We start from the raw sequence: 13,123 nt of genomic DNA, 5'->3' as shown, positions 1-13,123 counted from the left end.
TACTCATTTTAACACGCCCTCTGATGAGTCAACACTGAGTTCCTCTCCGTTCTGTCAGAGAGAGAGAGAGACGGGGAGTGGTACATGCGTGAGGAGACATGTCTTCTACAATTGTTTTCTAGTGATTTGAATGTTATTTGACCATTTCAGAACCCTGCGGTCTCTGTGTCCTCATCAGTATGATGTGAGAGTTTGTTCTGTTGGTGTTTATGTTTGGTTATCAGTAGAATGTGTCTCATGCCTCAGCACTGTGCCTTCAGTATCCTCTTTAACCTTCTCCTTTGACACAGGCAAGTATCCATTGAGGAAGGGGAGCGGAAAGCCAAAGAACTGAATGTAATGTTTATTGAGACTAGTGCTAAAGCAGGCTACAATGTGAAGCAGGTGAGTCAGTGACCGACCGTGCCGTGGACTCCTGCTCCTGCTGCTCCCACTGCTCCTGCTCCTCATCTGGAGCCTCACCCAGGTCCCAAACAGCCCATCTGCTCCGAGCCCGGTGGTCCTGATCCGCCTTCTCCTGCCCAGAACACTGTGACTTCACACCTAGCAGAATTTAATGGAATGAATGTGTCCTCTGGTTGCTATGCAACAGGTATGGACGCAGGCATTCAAGGCCAGAGCCGATTGGTCTGCTCTCGCTATGAGGAACTTATGTTCTCCTGCTTTAGAAAAAGGAACATAGAAGGACAAATTGTTCCTTTTGATTATTCAGAGCATAAATCTATGACTCAGTCTGAGAATTGAGGTGGACAGCACACAGTCTACACAACACGCAGTCTACACAGCACACTGTCTACACAACACGCAGTCTACACAGCACACTGTCTGCACAGCACACAGTCTACACAGCACCTCTGTCTGCACAGCATCTCTGTCTGCACAGCACACAGTCTGCACAGCACACAGTCTACACAATACACAGTCTACACAGCACACAGTCTACACAGCACACTGTCTACACAGCATCTCTGTCTGCACAGCACACTGTCTGCACAGCATCTCTGTCTGCACAGCACACAGTCTGCACAGCACACAGTCTGCACAGCATCACAGTCTACACAGCACACTGTCTGCACAGCATCTCTGTCTGCACAGCACACTGTCTGCACAGCATCTCTGTCTGCACAGCACACAGTCTGCACAGCACACAGTCTGCACAGCATCACAGTCTACACAGCACACTGTCTGCACAGCACACTGTCTGCACAGCACACTGTCTGCACAGCACACTGTCTGCACAGCACACTGTCTGCACAGCATCTCTGTCTGCACAGCACACAGTCTATACAGCACACTGTCTGCACAGCACACAGTCTACACAGCACACTGTCTGCACAGCACACTGTCTGCACAGCACCCAGTCTACACAGCACACAGTCTACACAGCACCTCTGTCTGCACAGGCAGATTCATATAGCACCTACCCACAGCATCTCATATAGATTCATATAGATTGCAGCCTTCATGTTGTTGAGTGTGTGTAGTGGCAGGGTGTGGCTGGGCGTGGCTGGGCGTGTGCCGTATCACTGACTCCAGACTGGGTAGGAGCAGACGCAGCAGCAGGAGGCAGAGGAGGCACGGAACGCTTTTTTATTTTAATGTATTCACATGTCTTTCTGTGTTTTTCTCTTGTTTCTCTGTGTGTGTGTGTGTGTGTGTGCGCGTGCGCGTGCGTGTGTGTGTGCGGGGGCGTGCGGACGTGTGTGTGAATGGCCACTGGCTTGTTTTCTGTCACAGACAAATAAGCATTGAGGAAGGAGAGCAGAGAGCTAAAGAACTCAATGTGTTGTTTGTGGAAACAAGTGCAAAGACAGGATACAATATCAAACAGGTAGACCACACCAGTCTGTGTGTGTGTGTGTTGAAGCACCTTACACTTCAGCTTCCTTGGCTGCTGTTACGAATGCGTGCGCCTGTGTGTGTGTGTGTGTGAGAACTCGGCCCTCGCCCACTCATGGTCATTAGAGCGTTTGCTGGCTCACAGCCTGGTCTGTCGCTGAGTCTTGCACAGTGGAGTTTGCCGAGCCGAGTGTGGGTGGGTTGAGTTATTGGACCTTTTATTCCTCCACACTCTTCTGACTGAGGAGCTCTGTTCACTGTCTGCTCCTCTCAGTGCATCACATCCCGTCTCCTCCATACATGACCTTTACTGTGGGAGACTCTGGGCACACTCGCACCATGTGACTGTGTCATTTTATCACATCTGACCCAGTATCAGCTGATGTCACTTACCCCTTTTCCACTGCCCCGGTGCCGGTGCCTAATCGAGCACCGGGGCCGCGCTTTTCCACTGACAAAATACTGGTGCCGGTGCCAAAAAGCTGGCACCGGCACGGCACCGCAGAATTGCTGGTCCTAAAACCGCTGACGTCAGAGGCTATGCAAATAAAAACCACGCGAGAACCAATCAGTTCAGTGTTTGATGTGTTTGGTACGTGACGTTCTCTAGAGAGCCGGGAGTAACAAAAAACGTCTGACCAAAGGCTAAATAGGCTAATGGCTATTTGTAGCATAAAAAAATATGTACATGATTACAAGATATATGAGCAACAATTTGTGTCTACATCAACACGGGCTGTTGTTTACATGTTACATGAACGTTGTCGGAGTGGGAGAAAAAGACACTCTCTCTCTCTCGGCTCTGGCTGGTGCAAATAAACCGCTGCAGACCTTCATTTGAACACTCGTTTAAACTTCTGAGCTATGTGACAGACTTACTATTTTCATGAATTTTGCCTCCAGAGCGAAAAGTTATGGGGCAAAATTCGTGAGGTGTTTCGCTGTGTGGAAGCCTAGCGTAAAAGTATAAAATGTATAAAATGTGAAACGTATAAAAAGCAAGCAGATGCGTTCTGTCCGACATTATTTTTTCCCACGGAAATTACCTAAACTTTCGCTATGTAGCGTTCGATTCCCAAACCTGTGGAAATGCGGGCCGGTTCTCAAAAGGCACCAAGGCAGCACTATCTCTGCACTGGCACCGGCACCGGCACGGGCACCAGCACCGACCTAGTGGAAAAGAGCTAACTGTGTGTAAGTGTGATGCCTGCATGCCTTCTGAAGCACCGCTGAGGTTAGTGTGCAGAGGCAGAGAACGGCACAAATACAATGACGTCGGTTGTGATAAGTGTAGATTATCGTTACAGCAATCGAAATGATTATGAATCTGAATCAAATTTGTAATTTTATTTATTTTTTAATGATGACAAACAAACCAATCAATGAACTGAAGTTGCCTCAGGACTCCAGTCTCATGTCCTTCTGTCTGAATGGAGTTTAGGCTTTCTCAGGAAAGAGATTCGTGAAGGTGATGAAATCCCAAAATCATCTATTCTGATGGATATTTTCTGGACTGTGGTTTTGGGTGATAGCGTTAGTGTTCTCAGTGTCGGTACGGTTCTAAATCTGTGTGCGGAGGGAGCGTTTCTCCGGCAGCGTCAGCGTGCGGAGGACGTGAGAGAAGAGGTTTAGAGCGAGAACCTCCACACGCCACTGCTCAAGCTCTTATTCTGTCCTTGGCTCCAGGACCACAGGAGAGACGCCTCCAGCACAGATAATCCTCCCCTTTTATTTTTCTCACTGTGGATATAAGTTTGATTATTTTGTAGTTGGGAACCGTATTGCGACAGACAGAGTGGAGGAAAGGCTTGTGGCTGGGAGGCATGGAGCTCACTTTAGTCTGGTTATGTGCTGAGCTCTGCTCACTCACTGTCTTCACCAGTGAGATGCTTTTGTAATTGGACATGTGGGGTTTAAACAGTCGATTCATTGGCAACCAAGACCAGAAACAGAACTCTGTGCAGAACAGTGGCTATTGTCAAACATGTGCGCACTCTCTCTCACACACACACACACACACACACAAACCCTTTGCTGATTGACTGCTGTGTTGTTTTTTGATCTCCATATCTAACAAGTGATGCTTGTTCCTCTCTCTTTCTCTCTGGTAGCTCTTCCGGCGTGTGGCAGCTGCCCTGCCTGGAATGGAGAGCACACAGGATAAAAGCAGAGAAGACAGTATCCTTCCCACTGTGTGTGTGTGTGTGTGTGTGTCTGTGTGTGTGTGTGTGTCTGTGTGTGTCTGTGTGTCTGTGTGTCTGTGTGTGTGTGTCTGTGTGTGTGTCTGTGTGTGTGTGTGTGTGTGTGTGTGTGTGTCTGTGTGTGTGTGTGAGTGTGTGTGTGTCTGTGTGTGTGTCTGTGTCTGTGTGTATGTGAGTGTGCGCGTGCGTGCCTGTGTGCGCGTGTGTGTCTGTTTTTACATGGTCCTCACATACATTACCATAGGCTGTTTTCTGCTCTGTTTCACTCTGTCAGAGATCCTCATTGAGTTGGTGCCTTAACTCATCCTCTCTTCAGTGATTGACATAAAACTGGAGAAACCACCAGAGCAGCCTGTCAGTGAAGGAGGCTGCTCCTGCTAAAGCCTTTTCACTCCTCCTCCCCAGCTACCTGCGCCTCCCCCCTAACTCCCTCTGCCACTAACTCATCCTTTATCTTTCTCTCTCACTCTTTCACCCCGCAGTCTTTCCCACCTCCCTCGCCGCTGGTCTTTCTAACTTCCGTCTAGCGTCACTTCCTTTCTCCCACACCTCCTCCAGCTGCAGTGTCAGTGACCCCGCCCTCCGCCACCCCTGCCCCGCCCTCCAGTCTGAAGAGAACACTACTTGTCCCTCAGCGTGGCCGTGCTGTCTGCTGACTCATTCTCATGTCCTCAGGCTTAACCAGCACCGTGTGGACGTGGACTATGTCGCTCCATTTCCCTCATGAAGTTATTGGATTTTTGCTTCCGTTAAACTTCCTCCCGTGGTTCAGTAAAGTGTTGAGAAACAAAGCTTTCTTTTTTTTCTTTTTGTTTTTTTTTTTCTTTTTAAAAACAATACACTTTTCATTGGCACTGTGTCATGTTGTATGTTTACCCGTGTGAAGCAGTTGTCCTGTGGTGTGACACAGTTCTGTGGAGATCATAAAGAGTAACTGTAGAGAACTGGGTTCAGCCATGGTCACTCAGCTGATAGGATGACCTGTTTACTGTAGAGTAGGACAGAGTAAGACACGAGGGCTTTACTCTGCTGTGGTGGAAATGAGACTGGCCATACAGACGTGAATGGCTGAGAAAACTGTAAACTGTTAGATCCAAATATGCATGGAGAGCTATAGTAGAGATGGAGCTTTGTGTGAAGAACCATTGGGATGTTGTTCATTTCAGCCAGACAAGGCTGTTTACGTGTTTACCTGTGTCATTTGGGAAAGTCAAAATCTGGTTTTTGGTAATTGCAAACTGTTGGGAGCGTCCAAATTTAGGTTTACACACAGTGACCACAGAGGGCCGGCTGTAGCTTCACGGCGCTGCTCCAAGTTTCCTCATCTACGTGTTTCAAATGATATGCAAAGGATTTACAGAGAGATGGAAATGTTTTTCACCAACCCTTTCTCCTCCACCTCCTCTTTTTTCTGTGGCTGTTTTTTTCACCATGGCTGCCGTTGTTTTCTCTCTTCTCTCTGGTCGAGTTAGCAGTTGGAGAAGAAAAACCTAATGAGAGTAGGGTTTTTTTTTTCCCAGAGATTGTTTTTGTTTTTGTTTTGTTTTGTATATAAAGGGAAGTACCATACTCAGTAACAGAACTGATAATATATGAGATCATATGCAGCCGCGCCTTTCAGACCATTGGTTTTATAGCGCTTCCACTGGGTTTGTTTCTGCTCCTCATGTAAAGTATGATTTGATGTAATATTGACACTTTAGCTAGGACTTTTTTTTCTTTTCTTTCACTCTTTGGTTTGTTTAATCGAGCATTTTCTGTAATATTTATTTCTACTTGATCATGTTTCAGTTTTATTTTTAATGATATAGTTGTAGGGTACCCCCCTCACCCCACCCACACCCCAAATTCACTGATATGTTCTCTCAGTGACTCGCCCAAGCCCACCACTGTTTGTTAGCGCGGCGTGTTAATACAGCGTGTTAATAGAGTGGTCAGTCCATATTCTCTTTTCTGCCCATACAGCTGTTGTGAACCAGTTTGAGATACAGTACAGTGTGTGTGAGGGTATTTCCCTCATCCTGTCTGTCTGTGTGTGTGTGTGTGTGTGTGTGTGTGTGTGTGTGGAGGAAAGTATCACTTTGGTTGGCTTCAGGCAGTCCTGTTTTTTTTTTTTTTTGCTGTTGGTTTGGTTTTTGTTTTTGTTTTGAAGGTTTGAGTGGTTTTATCCATCACTGCCACGTGCTGCCGTGATGCTGTACACAGAAGCTCTCATAATTTGCACTGCTAGGGTTCCTCTGTGTCTTGACATCCCTAATAGAGAACTGTATTTAGTCACTATGGAAATGTCCTTTTTTTGATTGTTAAACAATAAATAAATAAAGAAATAAATAAATGCAGAGTCTGAAATGACATGGGGTGTAATGGTGAACTGTGTGTAGTCATGTGTGTCTGTGTGTGAGAGCGGAGCTCTCTGGGTAACATGGAGACAGTCATGTCTACAGAGGTTAAAGCATGACACTGGGGGAAAGTGTAACACCACAAAACGCGATTTCTCAAACTATTCAAAGGGAGTTTGTGCTTTGAGCTCAGAAGTGCTGTTTGGCAAACTGGGAGAACCTGTTCCCTAAACATTCAGCCCAGAGTCTCAGGAATACCGGCATTTTTGTCGTACGTGTTTTGAGAGCCAGTAGAAAATTATTGGTTCTCTGTCTCTCTGTCCTGTGAGGCTGATCTGGGATTACAGCCACCGTGTGCCTCAGTGCTCCTTATGAACCTCTCTGAATTTTGGAGCGTCAGTCCTTATCACCTTGACAACCGACCCTCATCACTCTTTACACGGTCAGACTTGGTCATGAGGACTGCAGGCAGAGCAGAGCCTGGTCTGAGTGGGAGAATGAGAGTCTGTGGAGGGCTAATTCTGTTCAGTCAGACGTCCCTTTTCCACTGCTGTCGTTTACTCAGTGTGGCACAGAGAGATTGGGTCTGAAGGCTGAGTTGATTGGTATGCGTTCTGTGAGTTCAGAAACCTTCAGTGTGAATCTACTCTAGTTTAACTCCTCCACCTCAGCGCTGACCTGGGGAGATCCTTCAGGATGCTTCATGTAAAAAAAAAAAAAAAGTTGTGAGAGAGAACACTGTAAATGGACAGCAGTGAATAATGAAAAGTCTTTACGTAAAACCCTTGGCCGAGAATAGGTAATATTCGTTGGATTACAGTGGGCGTTGCACCTCTGCGTCAGCTGAGAGCAATTCTGAGAGCTGATGCGATGACCGGCACGTCAATCAAAAATATGTAGCAATGCCACCATCTGCACGGGCCCTGCTGTAGGTATGCTTGGTTGCCCAGGGTAACGGTTTTACTGTTGGTATGGTAACAGGCCTGCTCTTACTTATATGGTCTTCCTCCTCTCATTTTTACAGTCAGGGGTAGAGCAGCCGGATACATTTGACTGAGAGGTGAATGAAGGAAGCTTTGGAGGTACAGAGATTTTCGACGGAAACGCTCTGTAAGTAGGGATGGGGTTGGGCTTGCCAGAGGAAAAGGGAATAAATAATCAGTGACATTCTCTACTAACGTCCTCAGATTATAATTTATTATGTTTCTCTTAGACCCGTCTGTCATTTTTCCCCTCATATGTTTGTACCTTTACTGTCTACAATAGTCTAACTACTCCAGGAACCTGCTGCCCGGAGAATGAGTTTACCCTTTGAGTTTTGGTCCAACTCGCCTCCCATTGTCTTTATATTTCAGCCAAATGGACTTTTTCTTTTTGCCTTGTGATGGGCACAGAGGATGAAAAGGCAGATGGTTCTGTCATCAAGTATGTACTAACACCTCATTGCTTAACAGAGAAAGTTCATAAGGGAAAAAAAAAAAAAGTTTGTCCTTTGTTGCCCTCTAGTGGTGTAGTGTGGATGTCTCGCCCTGAAACCAAACACCACATCTCCACAGCATTGGTCTGTATTCATTTTATTCATTGAAATTTGTGGTAACTGTATTAATACATTAATAATAAAAACCAGTTTAGTTGTAGCTTAGGTGCAATATTCAGCCTATTCTAATACCCATGGACACAAAAGCAGAGCTAGGTTTATAATGCACACTGTGCTGTAAAAACATTCGAAGAGCTACGTTTCTGCTTTTGGCTTGGCTGTCAGCGGTCCTGTGGAAAGCCACAAACCTCAGGCATGTAGAAATGAAGTCTATTCAGAACACCACTGGACTGTAATTGAAAGCGCATGTGCTCTGGGGATGAAGGAGACAAGACAGACTGACTGGTCCTTTAGCAACAGAATCTAAAGTTCACCCCCAGAGGACAGGTAGTCCTGACATCTCCCTGTCAGTCAGCCCAGTCTGTTAAATATGTATCACTGTTTCATTTTTATGTACACTATATACAGAATGCAAGAACCTCACTACGCCCAGGCTTTTCTTCAGAGCTATGTGGTTTAGAGTGTCGAGTCCTGGGGTTATATGTGGCCTTTGTCTCAGAATAATTTTGCTGGTCTAGTATCAGTCCGTGACTTTCATAATCCTAATTAACACAATTATATGGGCTGAAGGGAGCTGATCCTGGATCAGTGCTCTTAATCTGAGATAGTCGATCAATAAGTTTCATTAATAAATGGTTATGAAGCAATGGAGCGGACACTCCTTAAAAACGGGAACACACAGCTCATCTTCCAAGGATTTTAAAAAGTTTCCTCGAAGTCCCACAAGCCATAGTGTTCCCCCCACTCCTGTACACACACAGGACACACACACATGTGGTGGGGTGTGTGTCTTTCTGTGCAGTATTCTGAAGCAGAGAGAGTTTAGCATGACTGAAGTATGTGATAGGCATCACACAGAGCCATGGCTTCTGTTAAAGATGCCCTTCAGGGTGGGGTTGGGGGGAGGGGGGGGGGGGGGGGGGGGGGGGGGGGGCAGGGGCTCCAGAGGCTTTCTATAGGTGGGGGGTGAGGGGGCGGGTGAGAGTTGTACCCTCAGCAAAACCAGAATGGCATCCAGAGGAAGGAACGCATGGCTGCACCAGCCGCCATCCCTGCCAGCAGGCCCAGGGCCACCTGCTCCCCAAAACTGTCCTCGTACGGCTCTCTGTGGATCCACACGTGATGTGCGCCTGGGAGGAGAGAGAGAGAGAGTTTGATTGGACACCAGCGAAGGTGAACTGAATATTCAGTTAGACTGAGAAAAGAACAGGGAGAGTGAGGGAGAGGAGGAGATCCAGAGATGCTGAAGGAGAGACCATTATGTAACCCAGTGTCTGTCTGTCCTGCTCACAGACAGACAGCACCTTTCCAGCACCTCCCTGCATCAGCTGGTCAGGGGCTCAGTAATGAGCTGATTCAGGTGTGTTAGGACAGAGAGAGATAATGAGCTGATTCAGGTGTGTTAGGACAGAGGACTGAGAAATACTAGTACAACCATCTGTCTTAGTTTGCCAAGATCAGTAAGATGTCAAAGGTCAGGACTGTTTACACACAGTTCAGTGTTTTCAGACACACTCCTCAGTTTCCTGCAGGATGACTCATTTTCACTGATTTAAATCAGCCAATAGGCATGAAGAGTTTCATGAGGAGTCAGAGCTGGGTGTCCTGCAGTGCGATGGAGACCACGCCCGTCCTGTGGATTTTTAGGACATGGCGGTGCCCGGTGAGGCAGAGACAGATTTGAGCTGTGAGATGTGGTGTTGTCATAGTTACCTTGGCCACTGGGGGTGATGTACACGGCATTGTGGCTGTCCACGGGAACAGACTGGTATGTGTCTGCATACGGGTCGTACGTAAACACCTGTGAAGGAATTAAAAAAAAGTGTAACTCACACCCTTAGCTATTTGTGTGTGTGTGTGTGTGTGTGTGTTCGGTCTCTGTGAAAATAGACACTACAAAATAGACCTGACTCTATGGGTAAATCCATCCACTCTCTACGTAACACTGTATCCCTCCACTCTCTACATACACCATAACACTGTATCCCTCCACTCTCTACATACACCATAACACTGTATCCCTCCACTCTCTACATACACCATAACACTGTATCCCTCCACTCTCTACATACACCATAACACTGTATCCATCCACTCTCTACATAACACTGTATCCCTCCACTCTCTACATACACCATAACACTGTATCCCTCCACTCTCTACATAACACTGTATCCATCCACTCTCTACATACACCATAACACTGTATCCCTCCACTCTCTACATAACACTGTATCCATCCACTCTCTACATACACCATAACACTGTATCCCTCCACTCTCTACATACACTATAACACTGTATCCCTCCACTCTCTACATACACCATAACACTGTATCCCTCCACTCTCTACATACACCATAACACTGTTCACTGTGCAGAATACATGCATATTCATGTCCACTAATGTGGCAAAAATGTCCAGATACAATCTGAACACAGACACACACAACACTGTGACTCACAGGGTTTCTCTTGGCCTCCAGCAGCGTAAGTTTCCATGCCCTGGGAGACAGACAGAGGTCAGAGGTGAGTTGACAGAGGTGGGAAAGAAGAGAGCGAAGGCTTGAGGGGAGGAGAAGAGCAGTGTGTGTATAGAGGGAGGACACTCACAGGGCCTCGTCCTCGCTGTTGGCACACAGGATGACGTTCGAGCCGTCCTTCAGGTACACCACCAGCAGATTCTCCCTGGGGTGGCTCTCCGGAGGACACACACCTGTGTGGTGGAGGAAAGGGTTAAAAAAAACCCCACACTGATCCCAGACTTTTGAGATTCACTGAAAAAGAACCACACACGATACCTGTGTGCCTCACATCACACCTCTTCACACACACACACACACTCACGTACACAGAGAGTCTGATCTATTGTCAGGGTTTTATACAGTCTTCCTGATGTTAAACTTTACAAACTGTGAAACTATGTTTAAACACAGGAATCTGAGATGTCACTCAGAAGGTTTACAGACGTTATCTGTGTAAGATTTCGAGATCGCTTTCATTTCAAATGTAGAATTCAGGCATTGCAGTTATCATGTTCAGAAATCAACAACAAATTAAATAATAAAATGCAAGATATGTAAGACGGTGGTAGTGTTTCCCCAAAATTAAGTACTGAGAACATTCATTAACTTTAATTAAAATTGTTCGAAACGCATAATTAGATGATAATTAAAATCATTTAGCGTGTCAGTGACAGATTGAATGAGGGTGTGTTAATGCTCAGTTAGACCAGAGCTGTTTAGTTTGGGGGGGGGGGGTAAGGGTAAGGGAAAGGGAATTTTGCTGTAATGCCATGTTGACACTTGCCTGCACACTCCAGACCAGACTTCACACTCACACAGCTGCTCTTGAGGCTGACGCGAGTCTCATAGTCCCTCCTGTTCTCTGATTTATAAAAAACCAAACTCCCATCAATCCACAGGTCACACCAGTTCACCTTCCAGCGCTTCAGGACAGACGCTGTCAACACAACACAAAAACAGACAAACATCAGCAGGTTCATTCACCAATCAGCTCCTGGTTCATGGCTCACTACAGAATAACAGCCTACCAGGTCCTGAGCACAATTCCCAAAATCCCAAACCCTGAATAATATGTAAAAGTCAGTGAGAGGTGTGGAGAATCTTAAGAAGATGCAGTCATGAGTTTGTCCCACATTCAGAAGACATTCCCCTCGGTGGCGGACGGAGGAGGTTATGTAAAGGGAGAGATTCACAGGAGTGATGGATAATATTTTATATTCTCCTTCACTACACGAAGTCTGATATTCCTCTTTCTCTCTAAAGCATGTAGAACTGTAATGTCTGACGCTCTGATTGTCTGTCTGTCTGTCTGTCTGTCTCTTCTCCTCTGTATGTCTTCTGAGGATGGCTCTAGGAACAGCTTCACAAATACGCCCAGACGATGCCTCGAAAAACACTTCAGTAATGTGTTTATCTCATGTCAGCCACAGGGAAAGGAACTTGCGGATCGATATGGGATGTTATATCTGTACGCAGCCATACATTATTATTTTTCCATCTGTTTGGGAGGAGATTTCCCTCGGTAAACCCGCTGCCTTGCTGAGTCACTGTGAGAGCAGATTTGCTTTTACACTGATAGCTAAGGGGATTACGAGCACACTGTCAGTTTTATAAGAACAGAGTCAACACTTCCAGAATTATCCTACATTTCTTTAACAGAACACCATATTTATGGGGAAAGCTCTCCTCAGCTCCTGATAATTTAGGGTGGGGGCTTTGACAGTTTGTCATACTGTATATTACGATAGTTTACTTTACGTATTTTTTGACAAGAAAATATTGACTAACAGGTTCTGTGAACAGATGTGTCTGATGTATGTGTGTACATATATGTCTGAGAGTAGAGATAGTGTGGAATTTAGCACACACACACACACACACACACACTGACCTCCATTTTGTATTAGCCTTTGGATGGCACTAACATCCTAATTTACCTGTTATTTCTCTGTCTGTGTCTGTCGGTCATTGTTTGGTCAAACGCGGTGATTCTCAGTTACAGACGACATAATGGTTTTTACTGATCTCAGTGTAAATTGAATCTGTGTCAGTCAGACCACTCTCACACAGTTTTCATCTCACTGGGTTTCTCCAGACAGAGCTGAAATTCAGAGGGGTCACACTGTATGTTCCTACACAAACCACGTCTCTGTGGTCTATGACTCTAGCACTGAATCTTCAGGTGAAGGGCCAGTCACACTTCGATACACTGTGTCTCCATGGAAACCCAGTAAAGTGAACATTACTCACACTGTCTCCAGAGCCAGCCAGACTTCAGCAGGGCCATTGATCCGGTCCAGTCAGCAACTCTGCCTCTTTAATTCCCAAATATCCCTGTGAGCACCGCCGAGAAGAGAAGCGAAGAGAAGAGTGTTTTTCCGTGATGTCCGAGAGCGAGGGTACGTTTAATATCTCCAAAACTGGACAGGGAGGGACTTACCGTTGTGTTACGTGAAGAAAGGGCTTGTGGGTGCAGTTTGTTTTCAGCGTGAGGATGCTTTTCCCTAATCCCTGAGCAGAGTAGGGGAGGAGGTTAACTTGACAGATAATCTGGGATTACAGGCCTTATTCTCCGCTGCCCTGGCTCATTCTTCCTCACCCTGGAATGTTCTGCGTTTCCGT

The 13,123-nt window shown here is 46.2% G+C and overlaps 2 protein-coding genes across 5 annotated transcripts in view; one reads left to right on the top strand and one right to left on the bottom strand.

Moving 5' to 3' along the window:
* rab6a (RAB6A, member RAS oncogene family) overlaps window positions 1-6,361 on the top strand; it is a 17,171-nt gene extending 10,810 nt beyond the window's left edge. For 2 of the 4 annotated variants that reach the window (XM_030792334.1, XM_030792335.1), the window contains exons 6-8: window positions 291-384; window positions 3,951-4,017; window positions 4,357-6,361. In XM_030792334.1, the coding sequence (XP_030648194.1) occupies window positions 291-384; window positions 3,951-4,017; window positions 4,357-4,421 (226 nt within the window). In that variant the 3' untranslated portion in view covers window positions 4,422-6,361. Of the gene's footprint in view, window positions 1-290; window positions 385-1,737; window positions 1,832-3,950; window positions 4,018-4,356 lie in introns of all 4 variants that reach the window. The other 2 variants (XM_030792336.1, XM_030792338.1) reach the window with 2 other exon arrangements.
* A 2,608-nt stretch (window positions 6,362-8,969) lies between these two features.
* On the bottom strand, window positions 8,970-12,788 carry plekhb1 (pleckstrin homology domain containing B1). Its single transcript, XM_030792326.1, has 6 exons — window positions 12,752-12,788; window positions 11,286-11,438; window positions 10,590-10,692; window positions 10,442-10,481; window positions 9,690-9,777; window positions 8,970-9,106 (listed from the first exon to the last, which is right to left on the bottom strand). Exons 1-6 carry the CDS (start codon window positions 12,786-12,788, stop codon window positions 8,970-8,972), a joined length of 558 nt encoding a protein of 185 aa, XP_030648186.1.
* Between the last annotated feature and the right edge of the window lie 335 nt (window positions 12,789-13,123).

This window comes from Chanos chanos, chromosome 15, assembly GCF_902362185.1.
Source record: "Chanos chanos chromosome 15, fChaCha1.1, whole genome shotgun sequence".
In the NCBI taxonomy this organism is placed as follows: Eukaryota; Metazoa; Chordata; class Actinopteri; order Gonorynchiformes; family Chanidae; genus Chanos; species Chanos chanos.
Note: the sequence above shows the minus strand (reverse complement) of the source record. Positions and strands in the feature narration are given on the sequence as shown.